Below are 17,842 nucleotides of genomic sequence, written 5' to 3' on the forward strand. Positions count from 1 at the left end.
GCAAACACTCTTCTCCTGACATAAACAACCTCTTCCTCTGTCTTGTGTATCTTTAGGTGTTTTTGCAGTCTTCAACAAACATCTGATCTCCAACTGTACAATGTGACCTTTGACTGTATGAGGGGTTTTTACTTTGTTTATTACTTTAAAACCCTAAACTACAATTCAGCAGCCACTGGGCTATTTCCTGCTTCAGTCATACCTATGTTCACAATCTAAAGAGCAGAGTTGGCTTCATTTTAAGAGCATTTCCATTATTAATTTCCACTTCATTCTCAAAGAAGTGCAGTCTTAGCTCCTCACATACACAAACTAACCTTAAAAACACAGGCAGCAAAGCTATTTTAAATGGCAACATGTAGTTTGCAATAAAAACATTATATGCTGATACAGCGCTGAAAGATCCTAAAGCATTCAAGCTCACATTTACACAGTCTCAATCTTCCTGTGACCTGCCTTTGCTCTGTTTAGACAATATTCCGCTCAGCTTCTGGACTAAACCTGTGGAGGCTGCTCCCTCTTGCTCCTGAGAATGCAGGCTATCTAAAGACAATGATGCACAGGTTTAGAACACTATTTAAGCACGGGCAATTCCAAATGAAAGTTGGTTTTCCAGAAATGCAATAGGATTTTCTGCAGTTTGACTGAGAAATTCAGTAGTATGAAATCACCAGAGAATACTACAGTAACTTTAATTTTTGCACAGAACAGATTCATTGTTTTGAAAGGTCATGACAGTAAATTGCATGGAATTCAATTTACCTCCCTCAGATGGATGAGGGTCTGAGTCAAACACAGAACAGTGGAAGCCTTTGGCTCCAAGAAGTCTGTGCTGATTCAAACTTAGTCCTAGGCAGGCAAATTGTCCTTCCTCTCAGCTATACATTATCACAGCTTGTGATTTTTAACTGATCTTTTCCCCCAGCTGTCATATTGCAGCAAATTGTATCATAGATGAGCATGAAAACAATGGTCATTGCAAGAAAAATTTGTTTTTAACCAGGGAGTTACCCAGTATAAAATTACTTGTGATACAGACACTGTTGTAGTTGTCTCACGCTCATTTCTCCACATCTGAAGTGAAATACAAAAAACTACAGGAAACAACACCATCAGCACAATACAGAAAGACAAATACTGGAAAGGAAAGCAAGTGTAAGGATTACAGAAAGACTGTGAAGACAGAAGTCTTTTCAAGTAAAAGAATGTCCTCCTCAGGAGGAGATGGACACATCTGTAACAGATGTGATTTAACAGGCTCCTTGTGTATAACTGAGAACAACAGCTAGTGAGCAGTTCATTCCTGACTGGATGCTTGGCACCAGGCAACAGCTCTTACCTAAAGCTTTCTGGATATTCAACAACAGCCATGTTGATAACATCCAGTGCATGTTGATAGTGCTTCTGAGCTGAAAAGAGGAGGGCCAGTAGATGAAGTGAATTCATGTCATCTTTGCACAGTTGCAGGGCTTCTTGAAGATGGTCTATAGCATCTGAAATCTAGAAGGAGATGGGGTAGAAGTAACAAGAGAACACATCACTCTTTCAGTCCTTCATTATACCTCAAAAATAAGAACAAATAGAGTAAATAGAAATTCTGAAGAAGTTCTGCTTAGGCACCTTCTACTATCAAAACAGGCTGCCAAAATTAACAGACTGCACCGCTTGAAAAAAACCCACACATTCTAGAGAAAGAAGTCTGCAGCATTACTAAATCACTGCTTATAAACAAGAACAGCAGACCTGATCCCATCAACTCCCTCATCCTTTGGCATGGTGATTCTATGATGTAAACATATCCACCACAAATGCCCAACTATCAGCTCCATTTTCTAGGATGAGTGGCTGGCTCTTCACCTGGGGGTGAGCATTGCACATCTCTGCTGCATTTTGTCTCTCATAATGGCTGTAAAAAGCCTTTCATGATTTAGATCAAGAACATAAAAATTAAGTTTGAATGTTCAAGGGTAAAAGAGTCAAGATTTAAAATGCTGTCAGAAAAAGAAATATATTTGCAAGTAGTGATGTAAAGAGCAGTCCTGACAGTCACAGCAGCAGCATGTTATTAGAACCAAGTCTCACTTGGCAGAAAACTTAACATCTATAATGAATGCAAGTCTATCACATGCTCTTTGTGATCCAGTACACTATTTTAGGCTATCTGTTCAAAAGGGAACTTCTTAGCAGATTTTCTTTCATTGGTTTACTAGTAAGTTTTATGTAGACGATTTTCTTTAAAGATTCTCTAATGTCTGAAATTACTGCTACATAAATTATTGCATTTCTGTGGCTCTGGAAATCTGCAGAAAACAAAGCATAAAAGTGTATAAATTTCTTTACCTCATGTATGCTTTCCTGTTCCTTCCCTTAACGGATGGAGAATGTAGTTCCTTCTTTCCTACTATGAGAACTTCCCACCTAGCAAAGCTTTACACACATTCTTCTACCCTGGCATACCACCAGTGTCAAATTCCCACCGCCTCCACAAACAAGTAGCACATAAGTAAGGAAAGCAACAATGACACCGCCTGCAGCTACTACAGAGGTTGTTGATTACCTAAAGCCCAGGTATCCTTCTGGGAGCAGTGGATATTCCGTTCTTAGTACAACTTCATCTTAATGTCCAAGTGACATTTCTCTCTTGCTGTGCACACATGAGCCATGGTACTTAACTGCTGTATTACTGGTGACTCCATGCAAGCCTGGAGATCAGTGTGACTGCTCCAGACATAACCCCAAACTGGCATCTGGCCCACAGCATCAAACCTGCTGAATGTCCTGGCTTAGATTCAGACTGGGATACATGACTGACTGCTCAGCTTTAATGAATTACTGCTTGTCAGTGGAGCTACTTTAACTACATGTGTTATTAAAGCCTACTGCAAAGGTAAACACGTTGGCTTAAACACCCATGTTCCCTCAGCACTAGAACACATTTTCATACAATATAAAAATTCTAGCAATGACAAGACACTTGGAGCCAGGACGAGACAGTGGTGGGCCCAAATCTGCTTGTCCACAAAGTTCTTCAGTAGATATACCAAAGGTATATAAATTTGACTTACTAAAACAAAGCTGCTGTCAAGACTTCTTGCACTCAGGACTAAAAACCCCTTCTATTTCTTTTTATTTCTCTGTCTCAGAGCTGCACAAGTACTCATAAAGAAAATACGAGTTTGGGGAAAAGTTCATTAGAAGAAAACCTGCAAATGAAACTACTGGAGGAAACTTGGAGCAACCTGTTCCAGATGATCCTGCTTTGAGTAGGGATGGAACTCGGTGATCTCCAAAGGTCCTCTTCAAACTATTCTATGATTAAGACTTAGGAAGGGAATCCTAATCTGCTAGTATGAATCAGGCAAAGAATAACACTTGTGACTAATGCCTTTACTGAGGGACTTCAAAACTGTAGGGGTACTTGACCTTACTCATGTGAGAATATGCAAACTGAGACTTGCTTTACGTGTTGAAAATTACTTAGGATCAAACTGCAGGTAGGTCCACACCCCTAACAGAGGCTGGCCATCCAAGAAGCTCTCTGACTCTGTTGCAACATACATGAAACAGAGCAGCAAAAAAGTGAGTTGTGGTCATTCCTGCAAACCGTGTCTGCTGGACAGGCAGCCACATACTGCTGAAAGAAATGTCATCTAAAGTAATTCTGTTCTGTAGCACGGGGCCTGCAATGGTTACCTCTCACTTAGCGCTTCCCTCTAGTACCATCAGAGTCACAGACAATGGCTGGCTTTGAAAATTAATCATGTTTCCCTGGCACCTAATTTATTAACTTGAGTCCAATAAGACTCCTTAGTGCTGTAACACCTTTAGTAGCCTACACAGTACTGCTGCATAATTAGAAACAGTGGACAAAAATAATATCAACTCTATGCCTTTACAGAAAGCATTATATGAAACAACAACAGACCAGATGCAATGAAATACAAACTAAATTTCTAGATCAACAAAAGCAAGATATTTGGCAGCAGTCAACACAAAACTTCTTTTGAAAGATATATTTTTATTTAAGCAACTATATAATTTGAGAAAGATGGAAGCTGGTGCCATCCCAGATGGCACCCTGAAACGTCAGGGCTTTATCAGAGGCAGGCTGCCAGTTTAAAATTCCCTACAAGTACTGCACTTGAAAATAATCTTATTTCAGATGGACTGCAAGTCTAAGTAGGGCCTACAACTAGAAGAAGTTACAGTTCCCTGATTTATCATTCTGTTAACAAATATACCACATGTTTTGCATGGCACACTGGTATCTTCACATCACACTGATTAGTGAGCAAAGATGCTGCAGCAGGCCAGAAATAGCATCTTGCAGCACTATCAAAATAATGCCACAATATGGATTGTTTAGGCTGCCTCTTATGTAGTAGGATTTATTTCAATAATGCTATGTGTCTCCTTAAAAACAATGCTGGTACATCGTAATTACAGGTATAAAAAGGAAAAGGAAAACAGAGCGAGTGTAAAAAATACTTCCTAACAGCAGACTGAACTTGGATATTTTAAATGGTAAATGAAACAGGAACCCTTATGAGGAATTTTCAGGCCTTATAATTTCACATCAGTTGACAGTTACACTTAATTAACCATTACAACTACCCACTCCATCTCTTTTTATAGCATGGAAAGGAGAAAGCTTTACTGACTGGCAAGAGCTTCCATGGAAAACAGACTTGCTACAGTTCACCAGAACCTCAGGAAAGCAGGTATACACCTATGGGTTATTACTTACTTCTTCCTACAAGCCATTCTTGATCACCAGAACTATCCAGGCTAGGATGTAGGCAGAAAAGCAGCATATTGCTGTTCAGCAGAGGAGGCATCTGGTGGTCTGGGAAAAAGACAGACCTGAAGTACCTACATCCAAGCAGTCACTGAAAGAACCGCCTCTTGAATACCTCCTGAAACAGAGCTCCTCTCTTTGGGCAGACTGCAGTCTCTCCTCCTTGAAACCAAACAAAAACTGGGCAAAACAGGTGAAATATTTTCTCTGGCCTTTTAACTGATGTTTATCTTAGCTGTACATCCAGACACTTGGGAAGGAAGTAGGTGTTTTCTGAATAGTGCCACTTGAAACTTGAGGTCTCTTGGAAGTCCACAGGAAACTGGTGAGACCTACAGTGCTCAGCTGCTGACCCTTAGCCATCTTTCCCTTCCCATTTTCATGAAAAGAAAGGTTAGATCTAATCAAGGATTAAAATGGCATGATGCTTATATATGTTGTTTTTACATATTCAATACTGATTTATACGGCAGTCAAGGTCACAAACAACACCACCCCCAAAAAAACCGGATTCAACACTTAAAATTAACAAGAGTGCTGCTGACTCTAGAGAGTCATTTCCATAGAAACTGGTCTGCTTTTTAAAAAACAAGGCAATGCATTAAGGTAGGGAACAGGGATGGACAACCTTGTACAAGGTAGGGAACAGGGATGGACAACCTGGGCAGAACTGTCCCCTCTTAGACTATGCTATGATTAAAATCAGTGAGCTTTAAAATGTTCATTCTACCTTGTTTTTGCTGATCCAAGTGCTGTTACCACAGAAACAGGAGAAGCAGCCGAACCAGCCACTGAGAGTTGGGAGCTACAAGTCTCATTTGTCACTGGGCTCTGCCAGCTGCCAGCCAGGCACTGCAGGTGGAGATATCCACTGCTGCAGGTACAGACCTCGGCCTCCAGGCACTTCAGGTCAGGGGGAAAACCAGACTGAGAGACCCTCCAGGTTATTCTACACTGTGTTTGGCTGAAAAATCCACTAAAACACTCTGGGGCTGATGTAGACCCTCCCGGTCTTCCCAGTGACTCCAGTGGTCTTTAAGACATAGGCACACATACAAAGCTCATTATCATTTTTTATCTTGGTTTCTGGTGGTTTCAAATGCCAACTCTGCATGAACCTTTTATAACCATTCCTCCTCTGTCACATCCTCATCTCATGTCAGAGGGATGCTTATGTTTTTCCATTTCCCCTTTACCTTGCCCAGTGGTGATAGAGACAAGCACTATTGGAAATGTTTTACAGCCTTCCAAGGAAGATGAATTGCTCCAGCTTTGCTTGGCACTCTACTGGTCAGCTGCCTCTCTTGCTTTGTTCCATGAAAACACTCTCTTATCTATGCAAGCTGATACCTATATTTTTCAATGCTGGGTACAGTTACCTCATTTATTGACTCTGACTATGGAAACAAAAAGGCCTATTTGTTGAGAAAAACATTGAGGTATTATATTATAACCTACTATGCAGAAAAGGCCTGATTTATTGGTATTATAGCATTGCCTCATGAAAGCCCTAACTGTGATGTTCAATAGTTAATGCAATCTATCAAAAAAGGTATCATTTACCTTTCAGTTAATCAGAAAGAGAATATATTAGATACTTTAAATAATTAAGGATATTAAAAATGCATTACCAAATGTTTATCATTAAGTAAACTGGCAAAAGAAGAGTAGGGTATTTTACAGCAGTCTAAAAATAAAGATGTCTCAGGTATCTCCTCTCTGTCCAAGCATGCGTTAAAGATTTATATCCCACTTGATGGGAGAAGAGCAGGAGCACCATCGCAGGGGTCAGGCTGACACTACACACTACACTGAGATCACACAGCTGTGGGAGCAGAGGCGACTGGCACAACATCAAGGATGCAAACACACAGGTGAACTAGACAAAAGAGGAAAGTGAACACGGGGACAAGAGACTGAATGGAAAGAACAGGAGGGAAGGGAAATGAAGCAACAAGAGAGATGAAACGACACTGCAAAGACAGACTACAACCAGAAAAAAAAAGGGTAATGAGTTAAAATGCCAGTAACAGTGAAAACAACAACAACAAAAAAAAAGACCACAAAAAAATTTCATTTTGTTTTTCAGGATATTTCAATGCTTTACTCATGGCAAGCAGAAGAGGCAGCAAATCAGACTATCTCCCTACGAGGCAAAAGCTGTGAGAGAAAAAAGGTAGCTGGGTGTTTTTTAATGCAAGACCCTGAGCAAACTGCATCATAAAGCAGCCAGTAGGCAGATGAGAAAGTTAAATAAGCCATTTTAATTATCCTTTCTTATTGCAGGCTCACAGCACACTGCTCTCATTATGAAAGGGTTACAAAAGTGACATTATCAAGAGGGTGCTCTCTTGGAACAATTAGTTTAACCTAATGAACACACAGCTCCCCTAATTAGCTCAGGAAAGTAAGAAATACGCAACTGTTCAACTCCACAGTGTAGACTAAGGAGAGAAAACTGCAGCAAGCAGAAGGCCTGCCAAAGAAAGAAACTACAATGATGAAATTTCAAATCTAGCTAAAGAGGTATTTAAAAAACAGAAGCTGCTCCAAAAAGACTTCAGCTTTTAAACAGAAAGGACAGAGAAATACAACACCCCAATTTTAAGAAAAATGGGCAGAAAAATAAAGCACAGCCCAAGTGGTTAGGGTTTTTTTTTTCTGAAAGGCAGTGCAGAGCATTTTCTGATCAGCTTCATTTTTATGAGTTAACACCTGCAGCAGCATTCAAATGCCAACTAATCCCACTCGCTGCAGAGCTCCAGCACGCGTCAAAGCCTGGCATCAAGCGTGCCCAAGTTTGGAATAAAGCAATCCTGTGCATGATCTGGCACGATACGGAACCGGGCACAACAGGAGAGCCTCTGGAGCGCCTGCAGCGGGACACAGCGGGACACCAGGGAGCAGGAATAAACACACTTGCTCATCCCACACATACAAGGTTGCTCCAAGACTGCTCAGGAGTTAGAGCTGAACACATTCCCTAGGGAAGGCCATTCCATGTGCTGCAGAATTATTATTTTTAGAGTAAGAATTAAAAAGTATTTTACATAAACATATTCTGACTGCTTGTTACCGGTTACAATTCAGGAAGGAAGGGACCCTGTTTAGCAAGCCTGGGTCTTGTTGTTCAACTGGACTGTCCTTCCACCCTCCCATGACTCAGTGATTTCCAAATACTTCACATACCTGTCTGACAAGAGCCAGCTGCAGTGACAGGTAGAGGATGATCTGGTGATCTTCGGGGGCCAGGTCACGTGCTCTTTAAGGACGACCACATAAGACAAAGAAAAGTGACTGTCAAATTGCACTTTGCAGAACTCCTTCACCATGAGTCACATAAGCACAGAACAAAACCCAGTCTTCCCCCATAGAAAACTAGTCCAGTAATGGGGGAGCACACTGAAACTAGACAAAAAGCAGAACAGTGCTGGCCTGGCTAGGCCAGAATCCCAGGAAAAAGTATGAGAAACACAGCTGCCAGGATGTTATACAACTTACATGCTCCTTTATCAAATGCCACTTAATATTGTGGAACTTGGATAACTATTATGGAAAAAGTAGCCCTGAGCGCATAACAAACCTATCAAAGCATTATTTTAACTAATTCAGGTGATAAACATAGTTGTCTAACTTGTTCCTATACTGACACTTTTCAAACATTAAGAGAGGGTTAGATTAGCACTGAAAAAGTAGTCACTATGAGCATGTCGAGGACTAAAATCAGGAGCCTGTGACACAAGCTGATGCTCAAGCATACAAAACATTCTCCACCCTGCAGCTTCTAGTTTAATTTTTGACAGCAGACTCCTAATTTGGAAAGGGAAGACACTGAGGGAGGAATGATTTGATGACAGGAGCTGCGCCTGGACCAACACCAAGGCCCTTACTTGTCAAGCTTGGACTCTGAGATACTCCCTTCCAGCCCACAGCAGGCAGCGGGCACTACACTGAAGTGAAGCCTTGGCTAGAGAAGGCTGCAGTGTCTCCAGAACCAGATGTGCAGGCCCTTAACAGGGTCTTGTACAAGGCAGGGAACAGGGATGGACAACCTGGGCAGAACTGTCCCCTCTTAGACTATGCTAGGCACAAAATTGCAGTCTGAATTTGCTAGCCTGTGGAGAAGCCATTAACCAAGGCAATGATGGGATAGTGTCTTGGAGAACCCCACCTAGGAGGAAAGGTGGGGCAGCAGCTCGTGCTACCTGGCAGCCCACCCCAGGAACCAGTGGATTCTCCCCTTGGGACTCAGAGCTCACTCACAGCTCTGCAGCACAGGCAAGTCATTCCACATGGGAGAAATGGGGAAGAGGAAGGTCCCTCATAGCCAATTAACATTCCTGACCTCTTTCTGGGCTGCATTCCAGGACACCAGGGAAACCTGCACCTGCACTGCCAGGCCCAAAGTGAGCACAATTAATGTCCTTATGAGGGAGAAACGACAGGCTGACAACACTTGTGGCTAAAATCCATGCCAAAACTATTGATTTGCTAATAATAAACAAGTAGCAATGAAAGAATTCCTTCAGGAAACAAACCACACACCATTTTAATGGCAGCCACTTTTCAAATACCATCTTGGCCTGTGAGCAAGAAGATTTTGAAGCTGATTTTTATAACTAATGGCTCTAGAACAAACTAATTTAGTATGGACTGAATATGTCCTGTAACTCTGTAAGTCAAGGTGGCACTCAAGTGTTCTGAAGTAATGCCAAAGACATCAACATGTCATTAGTACAGGTGAGTTACTAATTTCTCCTTCCACTTCAAAAACAGAAAAAACCTCCCAAACCCAAATAGCCACAATCTCCCCACCAAAAAAAAAATCCCCAACCCCCAAAAATTGCAACAAACAACAAAACTCCTCGAGATAGAACTATGCCCTCAGGTGTTAGACAGGGTGAGACACCCCTTTACAAAGTGTCTCTTGTGAAACCTTCAGTAGCCTCTGCAGCAATAAATAACAGGGGAAAGTTCAAAAGAGTATAGCAGACAATATTAATGGTGCTTTTGGAAAGAAACAAAGGATTGTTACTCTACGGCTCATTTTCCTCAGAAGGAATTAGAAAAACATTTGGTGCAATCTTCCAGCTGAAAAGGCCCCTTACAAAGATGACTACAGGCCAAACCATGGCCTGAGAGATCATACAGGTTCTTCAAAAAAAGGCAAAAAACAAGGAAGGTACAAAAAGGAAGGAAACCAAACTTAGGCATTTAGAAAACACTAGTAATCAGCTCACTATCACATTCCTGTTGGCTGACATTTGAGTAACTAGTGTTTGGCTAGAAGCTTGTCTGCCTCCTAGGTAGAGTTAAGATACCATGAAAACAAGTCACAGCCAATAGGAAAGGTCACAGGATAAAAAACCAAGGAAGTTTAAAAGCAGCGCACCACCACAATTCCTTAAAATTGGTCAGCAGTTAATGTACGACACTGGAGTCCACAAACTAGTGTGACTTAAAAGTACACTCCTCATCCAAACAGTGAATGAATAAATGGCTTCTGGAAGTTTCTCTCTCGGATCTCCAAAAGATAAATACCCAGAATTGTATCTGTGGTTTCAGTTCTTGCACTCCCTGCAAAAACAGTATAAGACAAACATGATGGGCTCCTTCTTAGTCAGCATTAGCAAAACAGCTAAGATCCTTTAACATTGTTCAAATTGTTAAACCTGTAGTTTGAGACATCAGAGATCTCAAGTTCTCTTCACTTATGTAACTATGACCACAATAAACTCAGAATTAGATCCTTCAGCCCAAGACTTAGACCACATGAACTTCTGTTCAATTGCTATCTATAGTTTGTAGGCATCTACATTTACAGTGGGTTGTGAATTGTGAATGTAATGGTACAAATGTAAATAACTGCCTGAACACCTCCCAGTGTCCTTTGGGGGGTGTAATTTAATCATAACAGAGTCAGGAAGCTCACACCTTAATGCTCTACCTCACAGAATGGACAAAAAAGGGTTTTAAATCAAGCAGCTGGACTTGAGGTCTCAACTGTAGTTGCACAAGAATGTAATTCGCAGTTGCTTCCAGGGTGGAACCACTGTATCAGTTTTCCCCAGAAATATGGGGATGAAGGAGAGGTGAGTGGTGCCTGCTTTGTACCGCTAGCTCTGGACCCTTCTCTTCCAACAACAGCTCATGTAAACACTCATTAGGACAGCAATTATTCTCTCCCCTAGGTGCACTGGTGCCAGGTCTCCCCATAGCTGCCTACATCCTGATGGTGGAGGTACTTCCCCACCATGACGGAAATAGGATTTTAAGCCCGCTTCACACAGGAATTGAGACAAAATTAGCTTGCCACGTCTGCCAGCTGGCATCATGTGAGGAAGCTGCATCTCCCAGCACTGTAGATCACACTGCAGCTAATTTGGGGCTAAGGTTTTTTCTGTAAGGTGGCAGAACAGTACTCTTACCTTGGATATTCAATCAAATAATCACTGCATTTAGCCATCACAAAAATGGTTTTGACAGACTACTGCTGAAATCTATTGAACTGTTTTCAAATTTTCCAGCACGGAAGCCTTACACAGAGGAAAAAGAAATATAAAAAGAAAAATATTTCTGAATTAATGAAAAAAAATGCACAAAGCAAGTATCTGCAAATTCCTACTCACCTCTCCAAAGTCTGAAGTGCTTTCTTGTTTAATTCATCCTGAGTGCTCTTTAGAGTAGCTGTAGGACAAGATACAATGCCATTTAAGCATTAATTCAGTGTTTCAGATCAAATAAACAAATGTATAAAGTATTCAAACTGGGAACATAAACACTATGGAAATCTCATTTTGACAGAATTTTCAAATTCATTTTTATTAAAGATTATTTCATGTCCTTTGTTTGAAATACTGAAGCATTTTTTATTTACATATGCCACTGAAGGGGGCTGGGAGAAGGGGTCAAACACTAACTAGATACCAAGAAGGTAACAGGCCCTCAGCCAGACTGCTGCAAATGCTACAAGCAGTAACCTGCATCACATTCTGACTCAGGTACAGACTGCCCCACCACCCTCTTCATGTAGGAGGGTGCTGCAGGTTGAAAAGGGAACACCAGCAGCCACACTAACAGCTCTGTGACAAAACACCACCATTTTTGAGACCACAACAGACATTTAGGTTACTCCAGATGTGGCATTAGCCACTAATGCCCTTCTGCCATGCCTTTTAATTATTTGACTAATGGATCCTGCCCAGTACACACATGTATCAATGTATAAATTAATTCCTATCTAAAACCAGAAAAGGAAGAGAAGAATCAAGCTCTTTTTATACCTGGGTATCATAAGAATACCATCATCAAGATCAACAGGAACAGAGGAAGAGCTTAAAAGAACATGGCTTTCTCAGATCCAAAACACCAGGAAACCTAGTGATGCTTGTTCTGCTTCTTAGGTTTTCCGATTTTACACAGCAGTTGTTTCTTGTTCTGCCTATCCTGAAATTGAGAGCTGGTGATCAACAGCATAAGGAAGCGCTGAGTAGTTAATCCACCAGCAAACATCACCCATGAATGTATCTGATTTGATACATCAAGTCAGTGTATGCTCCAAAATATAAAGTTACTAAGTAGTACATAATAATGCAACAAACCCAGTGAAATTCAAGTATTCTTAAAAGTTATTAAGAAGAAAAGAGATGTGTTCTTCTGCAAGACCTGCAAAGGTAACCAGTTTCTTTGCATTCTGCAATATGCCAGTGAGTGAAATTCTGTAAGTAAATTACTTGTTGCAGTAGCTACAGTGATCAGTCCTTTTTTATTTCTACATCTCCCAACAGTTCTTCAGAACACCGGGTTCATTTGGGAGGAACAGCAATCTTCAGGATTTCCTAATCATTAAGATCAGAACTTGCTCAAGCCACAAAACCTACTCTAAAATAAAAAACTGAACCAAAAATTTGTATTTTCAATAATAAATTTAAAGACATGGACTTTCATGTAAAATGCAGCATCTATTAAAAATACACCACTCTCAGTAGCCTTAAATAAGGCTGGAAAATACTGGATAAAGGTAACAAAGGAAGAAAATTTGGAAAAAAAAAATAACCAAGATTGATGTAAACAAAAATGCTTGAAGTGTCTTTGCATTCTGCAATATGCCATTGGAAAGGATTTGATCGTACCTATAAACATCCCTACAGAAAAAAAAAAAATCTGACATTCTGTTTCTCATGGAAACTACCATTTTTTAAGTTACATAGCAATTCTGAAGATATCACACAATAAGAAAGACTGAAAGAAATGTTACCATTTGTCCCTCAAATTAAACACCAAATGGAAAAGCTAGAACTTCGAGCTTCCACCTGTTAAGACACTTGACTAATGCTCAGTCTGTAGTCAGAAAGAATACAAAATATGTTGTGGAAATGATGCGATTACGCTACAACTAGTCAGCTTTGCCTCTGCATTACTGGGAAACAGCATGTGACTCCCACCTCCCACAGTATGGACTGCATCTTCAGCTACCACAAAGTTGGAATGCTGTGTGCAGCTCTGGCATCACAACAGAAGACATGGTTCCACTGGAACAAATCCCAAAAAAGGACCATGAAAATGGCTGGAGGGCTGGGAGACATCTCCTATATAGAAAAGCTGAGAGAGTTGGCATTTTTCGGCCTGGAGAAGGGTCAAGGGAGGCCTTACAGTACCCTCTTAATACTTCAAGGTGGTTTTTAAGAAAGACAGAGTTATTTTTTTACCAGATCCTATAAAGACAGGACAAGGGGTAATGGTTTTAAACTACGAGACAGAAGATTTAGATTATATACAGGAAGAAATTCTTTACTAGGAGGATGGCAAGACTCTGCAACAGGCCGCCCAAAGATGTTGCAGATGCCCTACCCCTAAATTATTTGAAGAAATCTGCAAGCCACTTGTATCACTGAGAAGCTCTCACTTCAGACAAAGAAAAGTTGGCACTAAGGAAACAGAATCTGGTGGGTCTGATTAAAATTTGTGCTCCATTCTCCCAGGGCAATGGCACCAAAGAATTCTTCAGTCCCTACCCAACTTTACTTCCTGTGAGCATGGCTGCTGCAGTTCCATCAACTAAAACAAAATATTACTTATTACTAAGATTAAAATAAGCTCCAAAAGCAGCCTGACCAATGGGAGAGTGGCACAAGGGGTGTTTCTGAAACCCGTAAGACACGGAGCTTTTGCAAATGCCACTTGAGCAGCCCGAGTCCTATTTTCTGAAGCACTCTGGGTTTTTAAAGCAGCTTCAGCCTTACTAAAATTCAATAGGTTCTTCAGGAGTATTTTGTATTTAAATACAAAGCTGTGGATCACATTTAAAAACAAAGGAGGACAAGTTCTGTCTTAGAAAAAACAGAACACAGCAGGAGTAGTGAATGCATGGAATGAAACACAGTGCCAAGGATCAGAATCAACTCTACAAACACGGGGACAGGAACCTAGTTCCAATCTTGTCCAATGGATTGAGCACCATTAGCAGCTGAAGCACAGTCAGGTCTATTTATGTAAAACATTTTTTTTGTGGTAAAGAGTTCACTTTGTAATGTGCAAAACTGTTCCTTTATGTGAATCACAATGTAAGAAGTGGTGATGACAGATAAATGGACTTCATAAATAAATTTCTGATCCAAACTACAACACCGACATGCATGCACCCTTTTGCAAATATCACTGAGTTTCAGAAACTATTCCCTTGTGTTAAGACATCTAATATGGCACAACATACAGTTTTAGCACTCAGAATTATAATTGAAGATTGCATGCACTGTTATTTCCAAACAGAAAGACTAAGTTTGTTCACTAATAATTTATTCACTTCTTAGTAAGGGAGGGGGGGAGCTTAACATTAACCAGTGCTGTCAGTACATTGACTGTAAAATCCACAAAGACTGATGGAATGAGTTTCTCATTCAGTCTCTGATCCATGACCTTCTACCAAAATTCTACATGAAAACAGAGATATAGCACACTCCTCTCTGAAAAAAAGAATGACGGACTGTTACATCTACAAAGATTTCACAATTCATGAGGTGGTGATGTGAGGTAAGAAGAGCACTTGTATTTCACAATACATTCTCAACCTAGTCTTTCCTCTTCAGCCTTTGGTAAATTCATGTCACCTTTCCCTGTCTTCAGTGAATTCTCCACCAGACCTAAGCAAGTAAAAGTTGACAATACAGCTTATGTCAAAACTCAAGTGTGGGAGAAAGATGAATGGTTTTGCTGTTGGCATTGACAACTGGCATTGGAAACTGATCAGCAGAAAATGGACATTAACTATGCACAGAAGGCTTGGGCTTCTAAGACTGAGGCAAAAGCATAAAAGTGTCAATGACTTCCTCTGAGGACACATCTTTCAGCTACTTCAGTGAAACTTATTTCAAGAAACATGTAATTAAACATTAAGAATAAGGAAGCTTTCCAGCATAAGTTTCTGGAAATCTTACTTCCTACAGGAGCTTTTTGCAAATCACAAAAAAAGGCTTTAATGCAACTCTTCAGTGCCTTTGTCACACAGGAGGAGAAATAATTGCTAGAAGGTTATATTAAATAAGAAAGTCTAACTTGGATGGAAGGCTGAAAGCTTTCCTTAGCTTTCCTTAGCTACCATTGAAAATACTGATTGACTGAAAGTCATCTCAACTAGAAAGTTACAGGAATCTCACATATACACACACATAGATGTTTGACTTGTCTGCATATGTCAGTAAGAACTGGTATAAATACAATGATAAGCAAGATTGACAACATGAGGCAGGATTACATCACAGAACTGCTGTCTTTCAGCATGTTCTAGCTTCGCTTCCTCACTGTCATATGCTATTTTTTAACAATGCTAATGAAAAGTGTTTTGCTAGCACAAATTTGACATTTTCTAGTGAAACACAGTTCCATATTCATGACCATCATATGTATGCTTTTGAAGGACTTAATCCATTTTATTAAAATATAATCTGCAAAATGGAAATATACTCTTCCTACTTCCCTCCAATAACTGAGTGACTTGTCCTGTTGCCTTAAAGGCTAGAGATATGATGAGAAGGCAGATATATTCCACTGTTTCAAAACATAAATCAGAGGCTAATCTGAAAATAATCCAAGGCAGTTGTTGTGAAGACTGTTTGTTTTACATTAAAAAGGACACAATATTGAACTAGTGTCTTGAAAACTCAGAGATTTCCAGAAAAAGAGTTTCCAACTCACATTTTGCTGCACCAAAATATTTTTAGATCTAGAGTACAGTACATTTCTCTCTATTCTTTAGAAACCACCTTCTTTTCATACTGAAGTTTACAAAGAGATCATAAGGGGCTGACATAGAAAACCTTCTATCCCTGAAAATAGTCTATGGAATCTTGTATAGCTTTACAACTGTTTAAATGACATCTAGACAAAACACCTTAAAAACTAGGCTGTTAAGCAGAACTCTATTCCTAGTGGACTTAAAATATAAGTGTATGACAAAGTTCAGGCTAGGAAGGACATACTTTTTGACATGAACTTTCTAGGGAGAACTACTCTGAGGCAGAGAAATGGAGAACTGGAGAGAGCTGCAGTGCTTGTAAGCCTCCATGATGAAAAGCAGTTCTCAGAACAGCTGATCAGATATGGCTGGCTGAAAAACTATACCAACTTATGCTACTGAAGAGCACAAGTACACTTTCTCAGACACGTGCCTTGCAGAATTCTGGTCTAAGTTGCAAGGCCTGCATATTCCATGATAACATGACAGAGTAATTTTAGCTTTGATTCAGGCTTCTTTGCTGAATCAACTTTGAATAAGTTGGTTTGTTTCTATGGAACCTCTATGACAGAAAAGCCATTGCTTGCATGAGGGCAGAACTGCCAAAATGATTAGGAAACACACCAGCTCAGCCATTATTCAAAGAAAATGTGTTAGAACATATGTTCTACCTATGTTAGAAGTCACAGAATAAGCAAAGACTGTTCCCACCTGTGAGTTTGATGAAGGTCAGAGCTAGCTAGCACTCTCCCAAACACTTCAAGCCCGTCTAACTACAAAGCACCAAATCTGCAGGAGCCCCTTGTCCAGTCATTCAAGATCTAAGTAAGTAGCATTAAAATAAAATACTTCTTACATTCAATGTTCTGTTTCTAGTCAACATCCACATGTACCAGTGAGGTAGATATTTTTATCTTGTTTACTTCTAAGTAAAAGAAACGACATCACAGAGAGGTTGAATCTCTGTGGGGAATCAGTATCATGCCAGGAACTGAAGTGAGGCATTTCTGACTCCAGTTCTTGGATTGTATTTCTTTATGATTTATGAGTGGGTGACAAAAATATGAAGACAGATGGAAAGTTTGACTTTTTGTTGTGTAAATTAAGTGAAAAAATGTATTACAAATATTCAAGTAAAACACACCAAGCATTGTCAGCTACACTCAGATTATCACCCCCTAAGTAATGACCTGCATTTCTTCCTTTACCTAATAACTTCACTTTTAATACCACAGAAGACAGCTCTCTGAGCATGTGAACAGTTCCCATTTATCTTGTGATCTGATTGTTTTTCATGTCTAGTCAGCACTGAAGGCAGATTTTCTAATAAATTCTCATTGCTTGCACTGAAGACTTTGAACAAATGCTCTCCATATAACACACTTGACAAAGAAGTAACTCACCATCAGTAGCTTGAAGGCTGTATGTCAGGCCCAGTGCCAGGTAACCTTTTGCTAGGGACTCTCCAGCATCCTCACCCAGGTCTATCACCATTTTAGCAAAGTGTTCTCCTTCTTCTAGCTGCAAAAGAGGTAGGTTGAGACTTATAGGCATTTCCTCTATTTTTTCCTCCAATAAAATTCACCATTAGCCTTACCTGCAAGTGATCTGAGAGCCATTCACACAAGGACTCTCAGTGACCCCAGTGAACACTCATAAAAAGGAGAATGTAGAAGGTCAGATTAGCAGACCTTAGTGCACATGCACAGTTTTAAAAAAGACTTAAACTTTTAAAACTTTTAAAACTTTTAAAAGTTTTAAACTTTTAAAACTTTTAAAAGTTTGGGTTTTGCACCCCAAGCTCTCTCCAGATG

The 17,842-nt window shown here is 40.1% G+C and overlaps 1 protein-coding gene across 5 annotated transcripts in view; it reads right to left on the bottom strand.

The window, feature by feature from the left end:
- TTC7A (tetratricopeptide repeat domain 7A) overlaps positions 1–17,842 on the bottom strand; it is a 168,553-nt gene that overhangs the window by 86,732 nt on the left and 63,979 nt on the right. For all 5 annotated transcript variants that reach the window (XM_038133631.1, XM_038133633.1, XM_038133634.1 and 2 more), the window contains 4 exons: positions 17,432–17,549; positions 11,428–11,485; positions 7,988–8,060; positions 1,340–1,500 (listed from right to left, as the gene is read on the bottom strand). In XM_038133631.1, the coding sequence (XP_037989559.1) occupies positions 1,340–1,500; positions 7,988–8,060; positions 11,428–11,485; positions 17,432–17,549 (410 nt within the window). The remainder of the gene's footprint in view (positions 1–1,339; positions 1,501–7,987; positions 8,061–11,427; positions 11,486–17,431; positions 17,550–17,842) is intronic.

This window comes from Motacilla alba, chromosome 3, assembly GCF_015832195.1.
Source record: "Motacilla alba alba isolate MOTALB_02 chromosome 3, Motacilla_alba_V1.0_pri, whole genome shotgun sequence".
NCBI classification, from domain to species: Eukaryota; Metazoa; Chordata; class Aves; order Passeriformes; family Motacillidae; genus Motacilla; species Motacilla alba.